The sequence below is a fragment of the Trichosurus vulpecula genome, chromosome 1 (assembly GCF_011100635.1).
Source record: "Trichosurus vulpecula isolate mTriVul1 chromosome 1, mTriVul1.pri, whole genome shotgun sequence".
Lineage (NCBI taxonomy): Eukaryota > Metazoa > Chordata > Mammalia > Diprotodontia > Phalangeridae > Trichosurus > Trichosurus vulpecula.
Window position 1 is genome coordinate 4,089,455 of NC_050573.1, and position 19,204 is coordinate 4,108,658.

The 19,204-nt window shown below is 38.2% G+C and overlaps 1 protein-coding gene across 1 annotated transcript in view; it reads left to right on the forward strand.

Annotated features, from left to right (window-relative positions):
* The first annotated feature begins 4,182 nt into the window (after positions 1–4,182).
* The window catches only part of LOC118843643 (vomeronasal type-2 receptor 26-like), a 52,995-nt gene continuing 37,973 nt past the window's right edge, over positions 4,183–19,204 (forward strand). The window contains exon 1 of the mRNA XM_036751409.1: positions 4,183–4,517. Coding sequence (XP_036607304.1) covers positions 4,183–4,517 — 335 coding nt within the window. The remainder of the gene's footprint in view (positions 4,518–19,204) is intronic.

Here is a 19,204-nt window from a genome sequence, read left to right on the forward strand (position 1 = left end):
TGTTTTTTTTTCTTTTTTTTTTAGTGTACCAATTTTCCATAATTATCCTACTAGAGGAGTACTTTTAAGACCCTATTTTGATTTAGCTCGAGGATATATTTTGATCCAAATGAAATCTGGGTTTAGAATCAATCCTCAAAACATTTAGATCTCAGTTTGCATAAGGGTCACTTGCTTTTAAAGCTTCAAAACAGAGAGCCCATTATTGTCAATAAAATCATTTTAAACCATATGTGGCATCAATCCCACCTCTCTCTAACCTTGTTTTCTTTTAATTCCTTTCAAACCACCCAAAGAGCCTGACTGGATCTTTTCCCCCATTCTCTCTTACTTTTGCTGATGTTGAATGATAGGGTGGAGGTCAGGGCTTCGGGCAGCTTGGAATTCCCTTCCCCTGCTTTCTTTTCCCAGTTCATTTCAATAAAATATCAAACTGTAAATTTTTTTGAAACTTATTTATTTATAACATTAAACTCTATTGAGTTATTTCTTGATTAGTATTCAGGCATTTTTTAGGCGATTACAGAACCTCAGATTTCTTTTATTCTCCCCAAAGGAGTTAGAAACCTAAACTGCCTGTTCCTAGTATCAGTATGTTGAAGAAGTCTATGGCACAAATCCCTCAAAAATCCATTAAGATATTCCTGGTAATTATGAAAACTTTTAGGAAGTGTGCTTATGTTTCTGTTGAAACCCAGAAGTGGGATTTGGGTTCTCTTAGCTCTTGTTAAGAAGTTACAAAAGCCTTGCCTTCCCAATGAACAATTAAGATCTGTTATGTTGTCTACAAAACAGTTTCCCAAATTGTCATAATTACTCTCTTCTTTTTTGTGGTTCCTTACTATTCACTTTTCAGAATCTTTACAGAGTTTATACTCTGTAATTCAAAAGTCGAGAGTTATTTTTAAATCCTTAACAATATTCTTTACACTGAAAGTCTTTACAATGGTAACAGTCATTTTAAACCTAAATTGCTACAATTCTAAACTGATTGCATTTAAGGCCACTCTAGAGAAACCTTGATCACTCTAGAGAAACCAGATGCCAAGTGGTGCCTGAATGTTAGTGGCCAGATCTGTCAGTCTCCTCTAAAGGCACCAATAATTTAATTGCTTAAGACTTTTTTTGCAGGACCACTCTATTTATTAGGTCAAAAATTCCTTTTTAGCAATACAATTACAGAATATCACAATGCTGGTTACAAACATACTCAATGTGGTTTGATGGTTACAAATAATGTTGGGCACTATGAGTCTGTGTCAAGTATGATATGAAAGGTTATTCTTGACACAACAAAGAATTGTCTTCAGAATATAGTAATGACCTAGGTACGTCTATATCCATTACTGTGGCACTATTAGGGATTTTTACTAAGTTGCTTTTAATAGTCAAGCAACTACTTTTATTTTTTTTAAAGAATCCCATTAAATTAAAATCCCCTGTATCAATAAAGTATAAAAGTAGTAGTGAACTTGGTAATATTTAATACATAGAGCATTCATTCACACCATAAGGGCAGAACTAAATTATAAAGTTTTAGTTACCATGGCAACATAGCTTCTAATAAGAAGAATGTACGTAAATGAAAAATGTTACACAAATGGTACCTGCAACAGTTATTTAGTGATCCAACATTTAACTTTTGCTCCACAAACTGAGTTTTGTATATATATGTATGTATGTATATATGTATACACACATATATATTATGTATATGTATGTACACACACATATATATTTCATCTTAAAATTTACCTTTGAAAAAATATATACTTCAATAAACTCATTCATGCCAGTCATACTATAGATACCTCAGATTGCAATTAAAATACAGTATTGTTAAAAATAAAATCCTAAAGCATACTCCTTTGAAATCACCAACAGGGAAAAACTGGTTTCACTGCTGTGTGGGATGACAGCCACCAAATTAAAAATCCTGAGTCTGAATCAGAGATCAGAAAAGTTCTTTATTCTTTCTCATAAGAAAGGACACAGTGCTCGTGGCTCAGACAGCATTGGCCGGAGAGTGCCAGGGAGTGCTGCGAGAAACAGACCTTTATAGCCCTAACATGTGCCCCCTCCCTCTCTCTTTACCCCTTTCTCCTTTGACTGGGTACTCAGGGCATACATTTTAAATGTGGCAGCTAATACTCAATAGAAGCAAACATGCCTACATTTGGACTAGATGCATACGTGTACCAGGAAGTAGGAGCAACCAGACACCGAGTTCCCCCACCCATGCTGACATGGTACTAGAGAAATAGAAACTTATCGGGAAAATGGAAACTCAACTCAAGGCTTTCTGGAGGAACAAAACTTTGACCTGTGGGAACTGCACTGTAGGCTATCTCTCACACTCAGGCAGAGTGCAGGAAAAAGACAGGAATATAGCAGGGAGATACTAGTGAGGGAACTTCACTGTGAGCCATCTGTCACATCCCTAAAACTTTCCTGACATTTGGGAACAAAAGCATACCTAGTGCTCTTCAATGTGGTGATTGATCTAGACTTCAGGGTTTTTTTTCAAACTGTTTTTTATATTGGCAAGAATTGAGTTTCTCCAGAGCCAAAGCCAAAAGTTTAAATGTGCATTCATTTCTGCGAAAAGAAAATAAAACCCCAAAAGGAAATCTGGAATTACAAGTAAGCATTTTTCTGGCAAAAAGTTTTGCCATCAATAGTAGTTTGTAGAAAGCACAGGCAACAAAATATAGGTATTTGCAGACCAAGGAGCAGCTCGTACACTTTTTTAACCTAGCAGCTTGGATGTCTTAGGATTGTGTTTTCTGCCCAGTACTTTACCAGCACATGGGAAAACAGGAAGTAGAATATCCTGTACTATAGAAGCAGTATAATTCAGCATTTGGGGGAATCATTTTTAGGACATCATAAGCCATGACCCACTTTCTCTAACAAGTTATACCCAATGAAAAATTTTAAATCCTTCTCCCTTCACCCTCACAAATAAAATTCACCTTGTGTGCATTAAGTTTAAACAACAGGTCTCTGCTTAAGATTTTTGCACCTATCATTGCCCTTAACTTTTTCAATGTCTGGCAGTTCAAAGAGCCATACCTGGGCCACCACGATTCCCCAGCTGAATCAGTTGTTTTAGATTTAGGGAGCACTGGGCTTGGGATCATAAACCCTGAACTTGAAACATTCTTCTGCTCCTTACTACGTAAAGTTAGGCAGGTCACATCATGTCTACTGGCCTCAGTCTTCTAAACTTTAAAATGAAGCAGGGATGTCAAACTGCCTTTAAGTTACTCTCAGCTCTGAATTCCAAGAGTCTATGGTCTTGGGAGAAAAATATGCTTCCCTGGAGTCTGTGAGTATGGCTCTGCTAAAGCCAAAAACTTGAGGCACTGATGGGTCTCCAAGGTTTGTTCCTAAAGAAGGGATTTCTGTTTGACACAAACCGAATTAGGAAAACTCCACCCCTTAGCTTCCATGATCATGACCATGGTGAGAGATGAGATTTATGAGCACACCAAAGGCCAGGAATCAGGAAGTGATTCCTCTGTATTTTGGGTACACAAGGCCTAGTACATATGAGTGAGCATCCTAGACATTGTGGCCATGAACGGGTCGCTCTCAGCTCAGCTGTTCAGAATGAGAGCTTTTGTTATTGCCTGTTCATCTTGATATGAAGAAGGCAGATCCAACATCCTGCCCAGAGTCTCCTCACTGAATTCACAACCTGGGCCAGCCACAGGGTCCCTGTGACCTTCTTCTGATGCAGGAATGCACAAGAATCTCTAGCTGAGGAGTCACTGAGACTCTAAAGTTTCAGCCACCCGGTGATCTCTGCTCAGAACATGCAGGGAGAAGCCAAAACATATTATTTGGCTTCTGTTTTTTCCCTTAGCTGCAAAGACACAGCTGGAGATGCTCCAGGCAAGGATAGTCTTTCGATGTCCCAATGGATCCAGATGTCTCTTTGGAGACTGGGGTTCAAGAGGAGGGGTCCCTCCCAGTAACTAACCATGAGGCTACTGAGAGACAGTTCTGTCAAACAACAAGGAAAGCCTTATAAATTTAGCCCTTGGTCTTACATCATTGTCCTTGTCCTGAACAAGGGCTTAACTCATGGCCTTTTTTGTTTCCTCAGACATAAATGGAGAACTCCAGTCTAGACATCAGTAATATTTCTGTTGCCGGACAGTTCCCCATCAGTTAATGACCCAAGCAGTTGACTTTTTTCTGGTACAGGCAGCTCCTTGTCTTCTCCCATGTTTGGGGCTTTGGCTGATGTTCAGGGAGATGTTGCTTCACATCCAGAGGGACATTTTCTGGCTGCGTCCTACCCTGCTCTTGACACTGCTCCTGCAGCTTCCAGTTTCTGTGTGCAGGACTGAGGAACCCATCTGCTTCCATAAAATCAGCCCCAGCCTCAGCAGAGATGGGGACCTGGTGATTGGAAGCTTTCTCCCTCTGTATGCAGTGAAAATCAGTGATGTTACAGGAGCAGAACTTTTTATAAGTCAGCCTAACCAAGACTGTAGGAATTATCAGTAAGTGCTTATCAGTATGAAACAGTTAGTTTTCATTGAGTTCATTTTAAAAAGCATTTTGTTTTTAGAGGAATAGCAAACAGGGAAGCCCCAGCCACTCAACCCCCACCTTCCCTCTCCAATTTTTGTTCCTGCAAATTAGGTTTCATTTCTTTGATAATCTTACAAAGCTAAAGAAAGGAAATGTTCTTTCTGTCTCTATCTCTGTGTCTGTAACTGGCTTTTCTCTGTCTTTCTTTTTTCCTGTCTATTTCACGGTGCCACTGTTTTTTATATTTGTTTCTCTGTCTGTCTGTCTGTCTGTCTGTCTGTCTCTCTCTCTCTCTGTATGCCTGTCTGTCTGTCTGTCTCTCTCTTTGGCTTTGTCTCTAGTTCTATCTCTATGATTCTTATTTCTCTATCTTTGTCTTTCTCCCTCTTTCTCTCAGGTGCTTCTATTTCCTTCCTCAGGTGTCATGACCTTGAAAAGGTATAGAGATAAGAGATACTAGGATTCTTTCACCTCCCATATGCTGCCCTTCAGTGTCCACAGTGACACCATGCATGGTTGTCTTCGTGTTCCACACTAGAGAAGCCTCACAGGACTGACTGATCTAGCCTGAGCTGTCTGGGAACTGGGGGAATCATTTGTGTTGGATTTCTTGGGAGGACAGAAGTATGTTTGGGCACCAACTATAGTAAATATGAATCCTTTGGGATATAAAAAACTGATGATGAAATGCTTGTTATATTTAGAGATATCTGAGGTGCTCTGATTTTCGATAGATTGATGTGTGAAGTTTTGGTCTTTGTTACTACAGGAAGGTTGTGAGAAATGAATATTTCTCTTATATTTAATAATTTATTGTATTAGGACCAAATTTTCCCCTTTTCTACTTCTTCATCCAGAACCCCAAAATTGTGGGAAATCTTAAGGAGGCCAAGATCTAATCAGATAGTAAAAGAAATTCTAAGTATGGGCTAATGGGTATTTTCTTGCTCATTGTGTTTGCTCAGATAGGCCTGAAGAAAGCTCGAATCTCCCTATTATCAAGAGATGTGATATAGAAATTGATGTCTCTGACCAATGTTCAAGTGACACAAGTCACATGCCCCAAGACCTTCATTTTAATGGAGCTAACAGTTTTTATTGTGTTAAGGAATCTGAGTTGATTGCCACCTGTCAGGAGAACCTTCTCTTACAAAGGCATATAAAATGTGACACCACCACCATTCAGAGTCTTTGGTCTAAAAGAGATGATCAAAGACACTATTTTCTTAATAGCCTGTTGGATTTATGAATAAAATGACTAAATTACCCAGAAACAAGGTCTCTGAAATCTTTTTAAATATCACAGTTACGCCTAACCCTGAAAGGACCAGAGCCTTTCACTCTAGATTCTTAGCAAGGTGCTCCCCTCACTTGTATTCATAGGGAAAATTTCTGCACAGGGAGAGTTCTCTGTTGGAATTCTCATGATCTGACTCTCCCTTTTACCAATAAGTATATTTTATCTGGGTAAGTACATAATGTTATCGTTTGCCTGTTTTTAGTGCTTGTGATGCAATTTTTTTTTCCAATTTTCGCTCTCACAGAGTAGCAGATTGTCAAGTCAGATGGGTTTACTCAAAAAAGATCCTCTGAAGTAAACTGTATGTGGATGCAAGAGAGAAAAACAGTGTGCACAGGGAGGGCCACCTGGGAAATTCAGAGTACTTTGTATATTCAGCTTATGAAACCAACTCCTAGTAAACCCCCAAAGTACTAGCAATATATTCTGATTTTTCTTGCTGGACTATGGTTTCAAATAGTGAAATCTGGGCCAATACTCTGTGAGTGAATCTCTAAAGCTATAAGCCTTGCTTTAAATTTTTGAGGTTACATATAAATTAAGCTCTCTCTCTCTCTCTCTCTCTCTCTCTCTCTCTCTCTCTCTCTCTCTCTCTCTCTCTGTCTCTCTCTCTCTCTCTGTCTCTCTCTCTCTCTCTCTGTATGAAACAACTCTTTAGGTAAAGCTGTCCAGGTGTGTAAGACTGCCCAAGAGGGCCTTGAGAGGACCTATTCTTAGCCTGTTCAGGCAGGGGTGTGTCAAAAGAAGTTTTGGTAGCAGGTAAAGTGAGTAAATTAAGGGAGATATTGAAGCGAGGGAGAAAAAAGAAGCTTTTAATCTAAACTTTTTCTATTCTGTTTGTCTCTGAGTCAGTTCGTGTGATTAGCTTGTTAAGATTACCTTGTTAAGTAAGCGAACTGAAAAAGCAGAGTGAGACTCTCCCAGGAGTTAGTTTGGGAGGGGAAATCAGAGAAGGTATTTTTCTCTCAGTATAAACACCAAGTTTTTTTTCCTTTGCTGGGTCTTTAACTTGCAACTCCAAGTTGATAGTATCTCAGACCAAGCATCCTATATGTTGGCTCTAGCCTACTAGGGCTGATTTTTTTTAAGAGCAAGGCCATCATCTCCAGTGAGGTTAATAAATTATCCACTTAAAGTCACTTTAGGATGTTTAAATCTAGAGAACTCTCCTCCACTCTCTCACAATGCCCCCCCCCCCGCCACATCTGACATCAGGACGACCTGTGTAAAATTGCAAGCATAAGTTCATTGTCTAGTTAGACAATGACCCAGGCTTTTATGTCATAACTTTAAATGCAATCACTTTAGGATTTCAGCAATTTGTTCAAAACATATATTAACACCATAAAAGCTTTTTTATAAGCAGTGTTGGTGAATGGTGTGAGAGAAATACAGCTCTCTTGATCTGGGAATTATTAAGTATTAATTCGCTCCAGATTCTGAGAGGTGAAGAAAAGGAGGACAAAAAAGAAGGTATGATTTTCAATTTGGAAAACTGTGTCCGGTACAGTCAAGCCTTTCATGACCTGTTAAAAGGGTTTGGGAGTAGCCAGAAGTCCACTCTTGTGTTTCAACAGAAACATAATCCATTGCATGTCTCTTAAATCACTGAAACATCTTAATGGATTTTTTCTAAAGATTCATCTCACAAACTTCTTCCTGTATTGGTACTAAGAATAGATAGCACACATTTCTATATCTTTTGGGAGACTGAGAGACTTGGAGCTCTTTGATCTCCTAGAGAACACCCGAAATTTGTGATATGAAAATTAATGAAGAGAACTCCTGGGTCAAAATTAACTTCATAGGTTGGGAAATTAGGGTTGTTTTAAGCCATTGATTTAATAATAGTATGTGAAGTCTGGGATGTGGTTAAAATGTAGAGGAAAATCAGATAGTCTGAGTAATGTGTTTGAAATATTTAAAAAGAGAAATAAATGCCTGAGCAAAAATATGGAAGGTACATAAGTTTTCGGAGAGGTGGGGGACATACCCTGCACACAGCAGGTGGACAGCAGTAAGCCCCCCATGCTCCAAGCCCCTCCTGTCCCTGCATAGTCCTCTGGGTGCTCTTGTGGCAGCTTCGGGTGGTTTAACCATGTTGAAAGGGTGGGAGGAAGTTTGCTTCTGGTTTAAGTGGAAAGAGTGAGAAAGGGAGCTTTGTAGCTTGTTTTAAAAGTCGATAGACCAAGTTTTAGAGGGCTCGGAGGAGTCAAAGAGGAGGACACAACCTGTTTGGAGACCATCTTGTTATATAGCATCACTTAAAAATCTTTGGCAGTAGATTAGCTGGAAATATTGAATCCCATTATGTAAAATGCTTGAACACATAGCCCTTCTGTAAAAGATTTTACTAAATAATTGAAATTGCAAATTGAGGTTTTGTATGACAACATTTGGAAAATAGATCCAGATGTAAGCGAATTTATTCTGCTTTTACTTTATGTGAAATATTATTTATAATTGTTATTATCATACTATATTACTATATATTACTATACAATGTATATGCTACATTATACATCTATAACTCATTACTATATTACTGTGCTAAAATTATTTGGCTGTCACTTATGAAGATTATGAGATTGCTAAAGTACATGGATTTATTATTTTTATCAAGTATTTAGATAGGTATTTTCAAAAGGAAAATTGGTAATTATACAAAGAAAAGATCTTGTGAATTTTCCTTTGTAAAACTAAAGGTTTTTGAGACCAATTTAGTCATAAATTCCTGTCAACTCTGTGGAAGAACTTCTTGTGTTGTGTAATTCCTCCTGAGAAAATGGGAATCCTTGCACAAAACAGGGGTGTTATATTCAAACCTGCTTCATCTAAGGAGATACACACACATTCACACACACACACACACACACACACATGAACACACATGCATACATACATGCACCTCTCAGTTTAGAGGTTTATAACAATTAGCCAGTGTCCATTTTCTTTTTTTAAAAATTTTTTTTCAGTGTTGATTTTCTAAGGGTTTGAAGTGAACTATCACATATTCACTGTTTACGTAGAATTCCCGAGTGTAAGTATTTTTTCTTAATTTCTAAGGTTATATTTTAAGACAAAGGAAAAAAAGAAGATATTGAGTAATTTTTTAAAATGGCCCAGTCAACTTTGTTATTGTGATGAGGCTAATTTATTTGTGTATGTTCTTTTTGGATTCTTAGAAAAACTGAAACTCCTCACATTGTGATTAGAATGGGACGGTAGTTAGGAATTTGGGATGAGTAGAAATTTATTTTATTGTCATAGTACTTTAGGGGTGTATTTTTGTTACTCAAAGACATTACCAACTTACCTTTATAAATTCTAATTCCAATTCAATTCAAATTTCATTTGAATAAGAGAGATCTGTAATTTTAGAGGTTTCTAACTAATTTATTTCATGAAAGTTTAGTGATTACTCTTTTAAAGTCAGGAAGAATTTAATGCTATTTTTATGAAAGAGAAATACTTTTAGGAAGGAATGTTTAAGTTAAATCTTTTTGAAAAAAACGTTTTGTGTGGTTTTTTTTAGAAGGCCTACTAATTTTTATTTGTAAGCTATTTTGTTGCAATAATTTGATGGTATTGATAACACTATGTCCTGACCTAGTGCGATTAGTGAGCCGTTATAGTTTGAAGAGGAAGCTTATTCTTGAGGGGGGTACTCAATATTCTTTGAATTTCATTCCAAGGTTTTTTGTGTGCTTGGACTGGCCTTGAATGAGCTCGAAGCATCAGCAGTGGAAGTAGCATCTGAGATTTAAGGCTAGGGAATTCATATGTGTCCCTGTGGGTAAGTTACAGAGGTGACCTTCAAAAACAAAGGTTGGACTCTTCTTGAGTGATTCTGCCATACAATAAATCAGTCCACCTGGCTCCCTACGGTAGGCTACTTACACCGCTGTAGGCCTCGAGGACCAGTTTTGTTCCCGTTACGACTATGTCCCTGCTTATAACTCTCATAGCCATGGTAGACAAAGTAGAAGGGTGTTACTGCAGTACTGAAACTATTAGTTTTTAGATTGACACTAAAACATCTAAATTACTGTGATAAGGTGCAAGTGGGAAAGATCTTATTACTTTGTTCTGAACCTGTTGTCATTCTGTGGCCGAAGCGAGAGGTCAATGTGTTCTTGAGCTTGTCATATGTATAAGATTCAATTCCTGAAGGATGTCATTCTTTCAGAATGATATGAGTATAATTAGACAAAGGTAAACAACCTTGGGAAACAAAGATGTAAATCTATTAAGTGGTGAGGTTAAAGTCAAGAACCTCTGTTGTTTATTCTTTAATGAGTAGGATTTCCGTACTGTCAGTTATGTTAGTGAAGAGTACTAACTTATGAGCTATCTTGTTTCAGCCTAAGGGGAAATCTGATTTTACTTTTGTTTCTTATTTAACCTGTGATCAGAACATGTGTAGAAATGGATGCAAACTACTTAAGAGTCACCTTAAAGATGTTCCCATTGTTTAAAGGGATTCTGAGAGGAGCAGTCTGTGTTTATGTCCATGTGAACGCTGTTAAGAACTGAACATGTTTTACTATAGACAACATTTCTCTGTATACTTTTTGGGATTATTATATGTATGCATCCCGTCCTAACTCTTTTGTTGTTTGTTATGAAGCAACTTAAAGCAAAATCTTTTGTATAATGTTGAATTTGGGAATGAAAAAAAATTTCCTTAGCAGGAATACGCATTACATCAAGATGTGATTTTTGTATGATGAATATTTTACTGTTACCAATGCGAGATTATAGTCAATACTTGCTATCTCTGACATGTGATCCTTGAGAGCTGAATTCACCAGAATCTCTGATTATCTGAACTTGCAATATAAGACCTTATGGACTGTTAACAGATATCATTCTGAGTCTTACTCTAGTTGTCATCATCACAGAACACTTCCAAGCCAGTGATCCATGGTGCCAGGAACCTTAAGGGATTTTACATGCATGAGTTGCAAATGGATTTCTCATGGGAAAAGGTTGGGAGAATGACTTTCGTCATGGCATGAGGTAGGATTCTCCTGATTCAATTTCCTTAATGAGATATTCCCTTTTGAAAATATCCCACCTGGCTGACTTTAAACATAGCTCAATGTAATTGGCTATCTAAACAGCCAATTTTTCCAGGAACTGATATGGATTTAGGAAAGCATGATTTCCTTACTGTGTGTCCCTATTCTTCTTATGTGGCAAATTTCTATAATCATTTTTTCTTTTTTCCCTTTTTTGGGTGTTTTATTTTTCCTCCCATTACATGTAAAAACAATTTTTATCATTTATTTTTAAAACTGTGAATTCTGAACTTCCCCCTTCCTACTTCCTCACCCACCCTCATTGAGAAGACAAGCACTTTGACATGGGTTATGCAAGTGTAGTCATGCAAAACACTTCCACAATAGTCATGTTGTGAAAGACTAGCTATATTTCACTCTATCCTATCCCACTACCCATTATGCTTTTCTCTCATTTCACCCTGTCCTTCCTCAAAAGTGTTTACTTCTGATTAGCCATTCCTCTAATCTGCCCTCCCTTCTATTATCTCCCTTCTCTTATCCCCTTCCCCCCTATTTCCTTATAGGGTAAGACAGATTTCTTCACCCAAATGAGTGTGTTTGTTATTCCCCTTTAAGCCAATTCTACTGTGAGTAAGGTTCACTCATTCCCTCTCACTTTCAACCTCTTCACCTCCATTTTAAAAGCTTTTTCTTGCCACTTTTATGTGAGCTATTTTACCCCTTTCTACCTCTCCTTTTCTCTGTATATTCCTGTACATTCTTCTCTCATTCTTTAATTTTACCTTTTAGATGTCACCCCTTCATATTCAACTCACACCTGTGCCCTCTGTCTATACATGCTCCTTCTAACTATCCTGAGAGTGAGAAAGGTCTTATGAGTGACAAATATCATTTTTCATGTAAGAATGTAAACAGTTTAACTTTAATAAGTCCATTATTATTTCTCTTTCCTGTTTGCATTTTCATGCTTCTCTTGAATCTTGTATTTGAAAGTGAAAATTTCTATTTAACTTTGGTCTTTTCTCAAGAATGCATGGGATTCATCTATCTCATTGTGTCAACTTTTTCCCCCTCATGATTAAACTCAGTTTTTCTCAGTAGGCATCTACCTAAAACCATCAGCAACAATAATATGTAATGGTATAAGCTAGACATATTTCCAGTAAGATCAGGGGTGAAACAAGAATGTACTTTATCACCACTATTATTCAATTTGGTATTATCAATTTTAGCTTTAGCAATAAAAGAAAAAGAAATTGAAAGAATTAGAGTAGGTGAAGAAGAAACTAAGTTATCATTCTTTGCATATGATATGATGATATAATCAGAGGATGATAGAGATTCAAGTAAAAAAACTATTTGAAATAATAAATAACTTTAGCAAAGTTGCAGGATATAAAATAAACCTACCTAAAGCTGCAGCATTCCTATATAGTATGAATGAAGTCCAACAGGAAGAGATAGAAAGAGAAATTCCATTTAAAATAACTGTAGACAATATAAAATATTTGGGACCCCACCTGCCAAGACAAACCCAGGAACCATATGAAAACTATTACAAAACACTTCTCACACAAATCAAGTCAGATATAAATGAGTGGAAAACCATCAGTTGCTTGTGGTTAGGCTGAGCTAATATAATAGAAATGACAATTTTACCTAAATTAATTCACTTACTTAGTGCCATGCCAATCAAACTCCTGTAAAATTATTTTATAGAGCTAGATAAAATAATAACAGAATTCATCTGGAAGAACAAAAGGTCCAGATTATCAAGGGAATTAATGGAAAGAAATGCTAGGGAAGGAAGCATTGCCATGAGAGACATTAAACTGCAGCATAAAGCAGGAATAATCAAAACTACTCGGTATTGGTTAAGAAATAGAGTGGCAAATCAGTGGAATAGGTTAGGTACGCAAGACATAGTAGTCAATGAATATAGTAATCTTCTTTTTGACAAACCCAGCTTCTGAGATAAGAACTCACTATTTCCAAAAAAATTGCTGTGAAAACTGGAAAATAGTATGGTAGAAATGGGGCATAGACCAATCTCTTACTCCATATGCCAAAATAAAATTAAAATGCATTCACAATTTAGATATAAAGGCTGATACTATAAGAAATTTGAGAGAGAATAGAATAGTTTACCTGTCAGACTCATGGAGAAGGGAAGAATTTATGACCAAACAAGAGATAGAGAACATTACAAAAAGCAAAATGGCTAATTTTGATTACATTAAATTGAAAAGTTGTTGTACAAACAAAACCAATGCAACCAAGATTAGCAGGGAAGCAGAAAATTGGGAAAGAATTTTTACAGCCAGTGTCTTTGACAAAATCCTCACCTCTAAAATATATGGGGAACTGATTCAAATTTATAAGAATACAAATCATTCCCCAATATATAAATGGTTAAAAGAGATGAACAGGTAGTTTTCAGAGGAAGAAATTAAAGATATCTATAGTCATATGAAAAAATGCTCTAAATCTCTGTTTTTAAGAGAAATGAAAATCAAAACAACTCTCAGGTACCATATCTCTCATGTCAGATTGGCTAACATGTTAAAACAGGAGAATGATAAATGTTGGCGAAGATGTGGGAACATTGGAACACTATTGTATTGTTTGTGAAGTTGCTCACTGCTCCAAACATTCTGTAGAGCTATTTGTAACTAAGCCCAAAAGGCTATAAAAGTGTGGATACCCAGCAATACCATTTCTAGGGCTGTATCCCAAGAGATCATACAGGGGGGGAAAGGACCCATATGTACAAAAATATTTAGAGTAGCCCTTTTTGTGGTGACAAAGAATTGGAAATCAAGGAGATGCCCATGAATTGGGGAATGGCTAAACAAATTGTGGTATATGAATGTAGTGGAATACTATTGTGCTATAAGAAATGAGGAGCAGATGGACTTCATAAGAACCTGGAGAATCTTATGTGATCCGATGATGAGTGAAGGGAGCAAAGCCAGGAGAACATTGCTCACAAGCACAGACACATTGCTTCTGTGATGACTAACTTTGATAGACTTGACTTTTCTCAACCATGCAAGGTTCTAAGAGAGCTCCAAAAGACTCTTGATGGAAAAGACTGTCTATATCCAGAGAAAGAATTACAGAATCTGAATGCAGATTGAAGGAAATAATTTGCTCTTTTTTAAATTTTACATCTTTCTCATGGTTCGTTTCATTGGCTATAATTCTCTATAATTTGATTATTGGGGAAAAAAAAGTTTAATTCGAAGGTATATGTAGAACTTATATCAGATTACATGCCATCTCGGGAGAGGAGAGAATAGGAGAGGGAGGGTGAGAAAATTCAGAATTCAAAAATTTGTGGAACTTAATGTTGTAAACAAAAAATAATTAATTACTCAACACAAAAGTGAGCAAATTCTGTTATATTGAGTCAGAAATAACTCAATTCCTATCACATGTAAGACACTAAATTTGTGATAGTTGGGCAAAACACTCAACCCGCCTGTGTCTCAGCCTCCTCATGAGTACAACAAGCATAATAACAATATGTACTTCCCAGGGTTGCTGTGAGGAGTGCTTTACAATCATGATCTCATTTGATCCTCACAAGCACCCTGTCAGAGAGATACTATCATTCATCCCCATTTTACAGGTGAGTGAAATGGAGAGAAACAGATTAAGTGACCTGCCCAGAGTCGCACAGTAAGAATTTCAGCTGAAGTTCAACTTAGGTATTCCCAGTTCACAGCCAGTAGCCACCTAGGTACCTTCTCCCTTCTTATTCAGCCACACGAGCTCCTTGAGAACAAGAAGGAAGGAAGCAAAAAGTTATTAAGTGGGTATTATGTATCAGGCACTGTGCTATATACTTTTCAAATATTATCTCATTTCATCAGAACAATGCTGACAGGTAAGCTCTACTATTATCCCTATTTTACAGACAAGGAAACTGAGGCAACTTGAGGCTAAAGTGACTTGCCTAGGGTCTGAGGCTGGATTCAAACTCAGCAGTCCGGGCCCAGAAATCAGTGCACTCAGATAGCATCCAGGATCTATTTCAACCTTTGCTTCACATTTGTAGTGCTCTTACCATTCTTGGCATAGGCTAAATGTTAATAAATGGTTGTTATTTGACTGATCAATAGTCTTCAGCAGGTATGACAAAGTCCAGGAAGCCTTTTCGAATGGCTTCATTCCAAATGTATATAATACATGCTTAATATTTAGTACTTGAAAAAATAAGTGGACTTTGCTGGCACTTTCTAATTAGGAGCTTGTAGTGCCAATGGGTTACTCACAGCACCTACCGTTGATGTGACTATGCCAGCACATTTCTGAATCGCAATAACAGATTCTCCTCACTGAATGCAGAACCAAAACATTTATTCAAACATCAGAAAGCTAAATCCCAACACCAGAAAGTCAAGTCCATCATAGCAACAAAGAAAACTATATACATTAGTGATGCAGGGGGGACCACCATCCCCAAACCTTCCCTCTTTTAGAGCCTTCCCACAACAAGGGCAAAATCATTCCCTCCATTACTCATGCTAGCAGCTGGTTTGTGTCTCTCTTTCTCTTTCCCAGGTCTGACTGTTCTGTCTCACTCTCAGCTCTGCTCCACCCTTCCTACTCTACCCATTCAGCAGGCTCCTCCCACCACAGGCTCATGTTACTCAGCCTTCTATTTATCTCAGGTGGCCGCATAAAAACTACCAGCAGGCAATGACCATAATATTTGCTCTGGAGGAGATCAACAGGTGTCCTGTTCTGTTGCCCAACATTTCTGTGGGATTCCAGGTCTGCAATGCCTGCCGCTGTGATGAGAGAACCTTGGAGAGCTCCCTGCAGTGTTTGACAGGAGAGGGTCAGCTAGTTCCTAACTTCAGCTGCAGAGAGCAGGACAAATCTGTGGCTGTCATTGGAGGAGACACATCAGTTCTGTCTGTCCAGATGGGGATCCTGCTTGAGCTCTACAAGTTCCCACAGGTTGGTGTTATTGGGTTTGCTTTCTTCTAAACCTTTATCTGGCCATTCCAACTTAGAGTGTATGGACCTCCCATTAAACTACATCCAGATTTTTCACAGAGAATAGAATTAGAGTTAACCTGATCCTATGGAGGATTGAGGTAGGGTAGGATTAAACATGTAGAGAGTGCTTACTCTGTGCCAGACACTGTGCCAAACACTCTTATTAATATTATCTCACTCGATCCTCCTAGCAACAGTGTGATGCAGGTGCTGTTATTATTCCCAACTGAAGTATGCAAAACATTTACTGACTTGCCCATGGTCCCTCTACCAGTAGGCTAAGGACAAATTTGAACTAAGATCTTCCCAATTCCAAACCCAGTGCTCTATTCACTGCTTCCAAAACCTGCTGCATACGTAACAAAAGAGAAAAAGAAGAATCAGTCATACAACCAGCAGCACAGCATCATAAGACCAAGAGAAGAGAAGACAAGGAGATGAGTACACTCAACAGTATCCAAAGCTGCAGAGAAGTCAACATCGATAAAGATTTTAAAAAGGCCATTTGATTTGAGAATGAAGAGATAGATCATAGTTGACTTTGGAAGGAGCTACTTCAGATAGAGACTTTAGGTGATATTTTGCAGAGGGTTTAGCAGGAAGTAAGAGGAGAGGAACAGGGGATGTTGAATATAGACATTTGTCAAGAAATTAAGCCATGGAGTGCAGGAGAGGAATAGGACAATAGTTGCCAGAGTTGGTGGTATCCGATGAGGCTTCTTTTAGGATGAAGGAGAGGGACATGATCATAGGTTTAAACATCTGGGAAACTGCCAGGAAGTAGGGAGAGATTACAGATTAGTGAGAGAGTGGAAATGACAGAAGGCACACCCTGTTGAAGAAGATGGATTGTGATGCAATCAAGGGTGCATTCCATGAAGTTTGCCCTAACAATGAGAGAGACTACCTCCTCACATTAAATGGAGGTTAAGGAGATAGTAAGGGAAGACATCTAAGTGATTTTACTCAAGTAGGAGTAGAGAAGAGAGCTCCCATTAAAAATAATCAAACAAACAGGGTTGTTTTTTGGTGATGCATGAGGCACTGTCATCTGTTAAGAAGGGGCTGCAACAATTGGGCTAGCAACTGCTGTGGGGGTATAAAAGCAACAACAACCAGCTCACAGAATGCTGCCAGCACAGGTTCTTTTGATCTGCTTAATTAAGGAAAGCAAGGTGAAGGGGTTGACAAGCTTACTTTAATCCAGCATACAAATATCATTCACTTTGTTCAGGGGAAAAAGCCAGCACCCTGAACTTCAGAGCAAATACAAACAAATTACAAACATCAACAGACAGACCTTGTCTGATTTAAATCTCGATTCATAGTTTCCAGAATTTAACAAAATCTGAACATCCAGGTTGACAAGCTGGAGGGCTCTTAATTACAGCTTCCTGGAGTCTCCACATCAGCACCCCGCCAAGAGTGAGAGCCCTAAGTAAATAGCTCTATCTTCCCTTTTTATGCACTCTTTAGCGATCCTCAAACTTCATCTGAGAGAACAGAACTTAGGCTCTTACTATTGGCTCTGGTCTTAGCAACTCCCTTTAAGACCTCACGCCCACATGGGCTTAGCACCTAATAGATATGGGTTTGGGCCTGCAGTTTAGCACCTACTAAGACTCAATCAAAGACAATTAATTAATCATTTTAAACCAGTAAGAAAGTCCTACCTTAATTGATATTACAGAAGGCTCATGGAAGGAATACCGTAAGAGATCCGAAGAAATTGAATAATAATAATGGTTAGCCTTTGTATAGTATTTTAAGGTTTCCAATGTAGTGTACAGGCATACAGTGCCTGGCATATAATTAACCCTATTTAAGTGTTAGCTACTCTTTTTATTAACTATCTTATTTCATTTGATCCTCACAACAAATCTGGAAGGTATGTTCTATTGTTATATCCATTTTCCAAATGAGAAAACTAAGCTATTCAAAGGGCAAGTGACCTATCTCAGATTTGAGATTAAGTCTTGCTGACTCCAGGACCTGTGCTCAATTCACTGTGCCACCTATCTACCACTTGAGGAGAATTCTTGGAACATTTCCAGTAATAAGTGAGATAACCAAATAGGAAGTATAAAACAATCATGGAAATGTAAAACATATGTCTAAGATTGTTATTAGTATTTGGGTAGCTCAAAAGAAAGATTGGGGCAGAACTGAAACGTGGGGGGGAAAAGTGACACAGAGGAATTGAATGGGGGAGAAGGGCTGGCAGTTCCGGATTCCTATTCATCAAGAATCAGTTAAAGAAGGAATAATAGATACATGTTTAGAAGGGTTTGAAAGTCTTCTAAATTCAGAAAGAAACAAAAGGCAAAGGTGAAAAGGAGGGTGAGGGATAGGATAAGGTGGTGTATAGGAGGTAATTAAAATTAGCAGGAATGGGATGATAAGGTAGTGATACTTGGAGGTCATAAATTAAGATATAAAAGGTCAAGGAATCTGGGCAACTAGGTGGTGCAGTGAGTAGAGCACAGGGTCTGGAGTCAGGAGCACCTGAGTTCAAATCCAGCCTCAGACACTTGACACACTTACTAGCTGTGCGACCTTGAGCAAGTCACTTAACTGCAATTGCCCTGCCTTCCCACTCCAAAATAAAAAAAAATAAGGAATCATGCAGAAGTAGAGGAGAGGGGTCAAGAGGGTGTGTGAACAATCTGGCTAGCAGCTTCTGTGGGGGTATAAGATTCACCCACAGCCAGCACCCAGAAAGCTGCCAACAGCACAGGTTCTTTTGATCTGCTTAATTAAGGAAAGCAAGGTGAAGGGGTTGACAAGCTTACTTTAATTCAGCATACCAATATCATTCAGTTAGTTTCGGGGTAAAAAGCCAGCACCCTGAACTTCAAAACAAAATGCAAACAAATTACAAACATCAACAGACAGACTTTGTCTGATTCAAATCCCAGCACGTAGTTACCAGAGTTCAACAAAGTTTCAGCATCCAGGTTTACAAGCTGGAGGGCTCCTTAGCTACAGTTGCCCGGAGTCTCATCATCAACACCTTCTGGGGAGCCCTGCACAAATGGCTCTGTCCTCCCTTCTTATAGGGCTTCAGACATCATCAAACGTCATGTGAATGACCAGAGTTCAGGCTCTGGTGATTGTTTCTTGAGTTGGCCCCTCCTCTTAGGACCCTGGGAGGTTCACATCCACATAGGTTAGGTTAACATCTAATGGGGTTTGGGCCTGCGGCTTAGCACCTAGTAAGGCTCACTGAATTACGCAAAGAAAACAAAGGCCATTTTGCCTGTCAACACAGAGAGATAAAAATAAGAAATACACACAAACACAAAATAAAGATCAA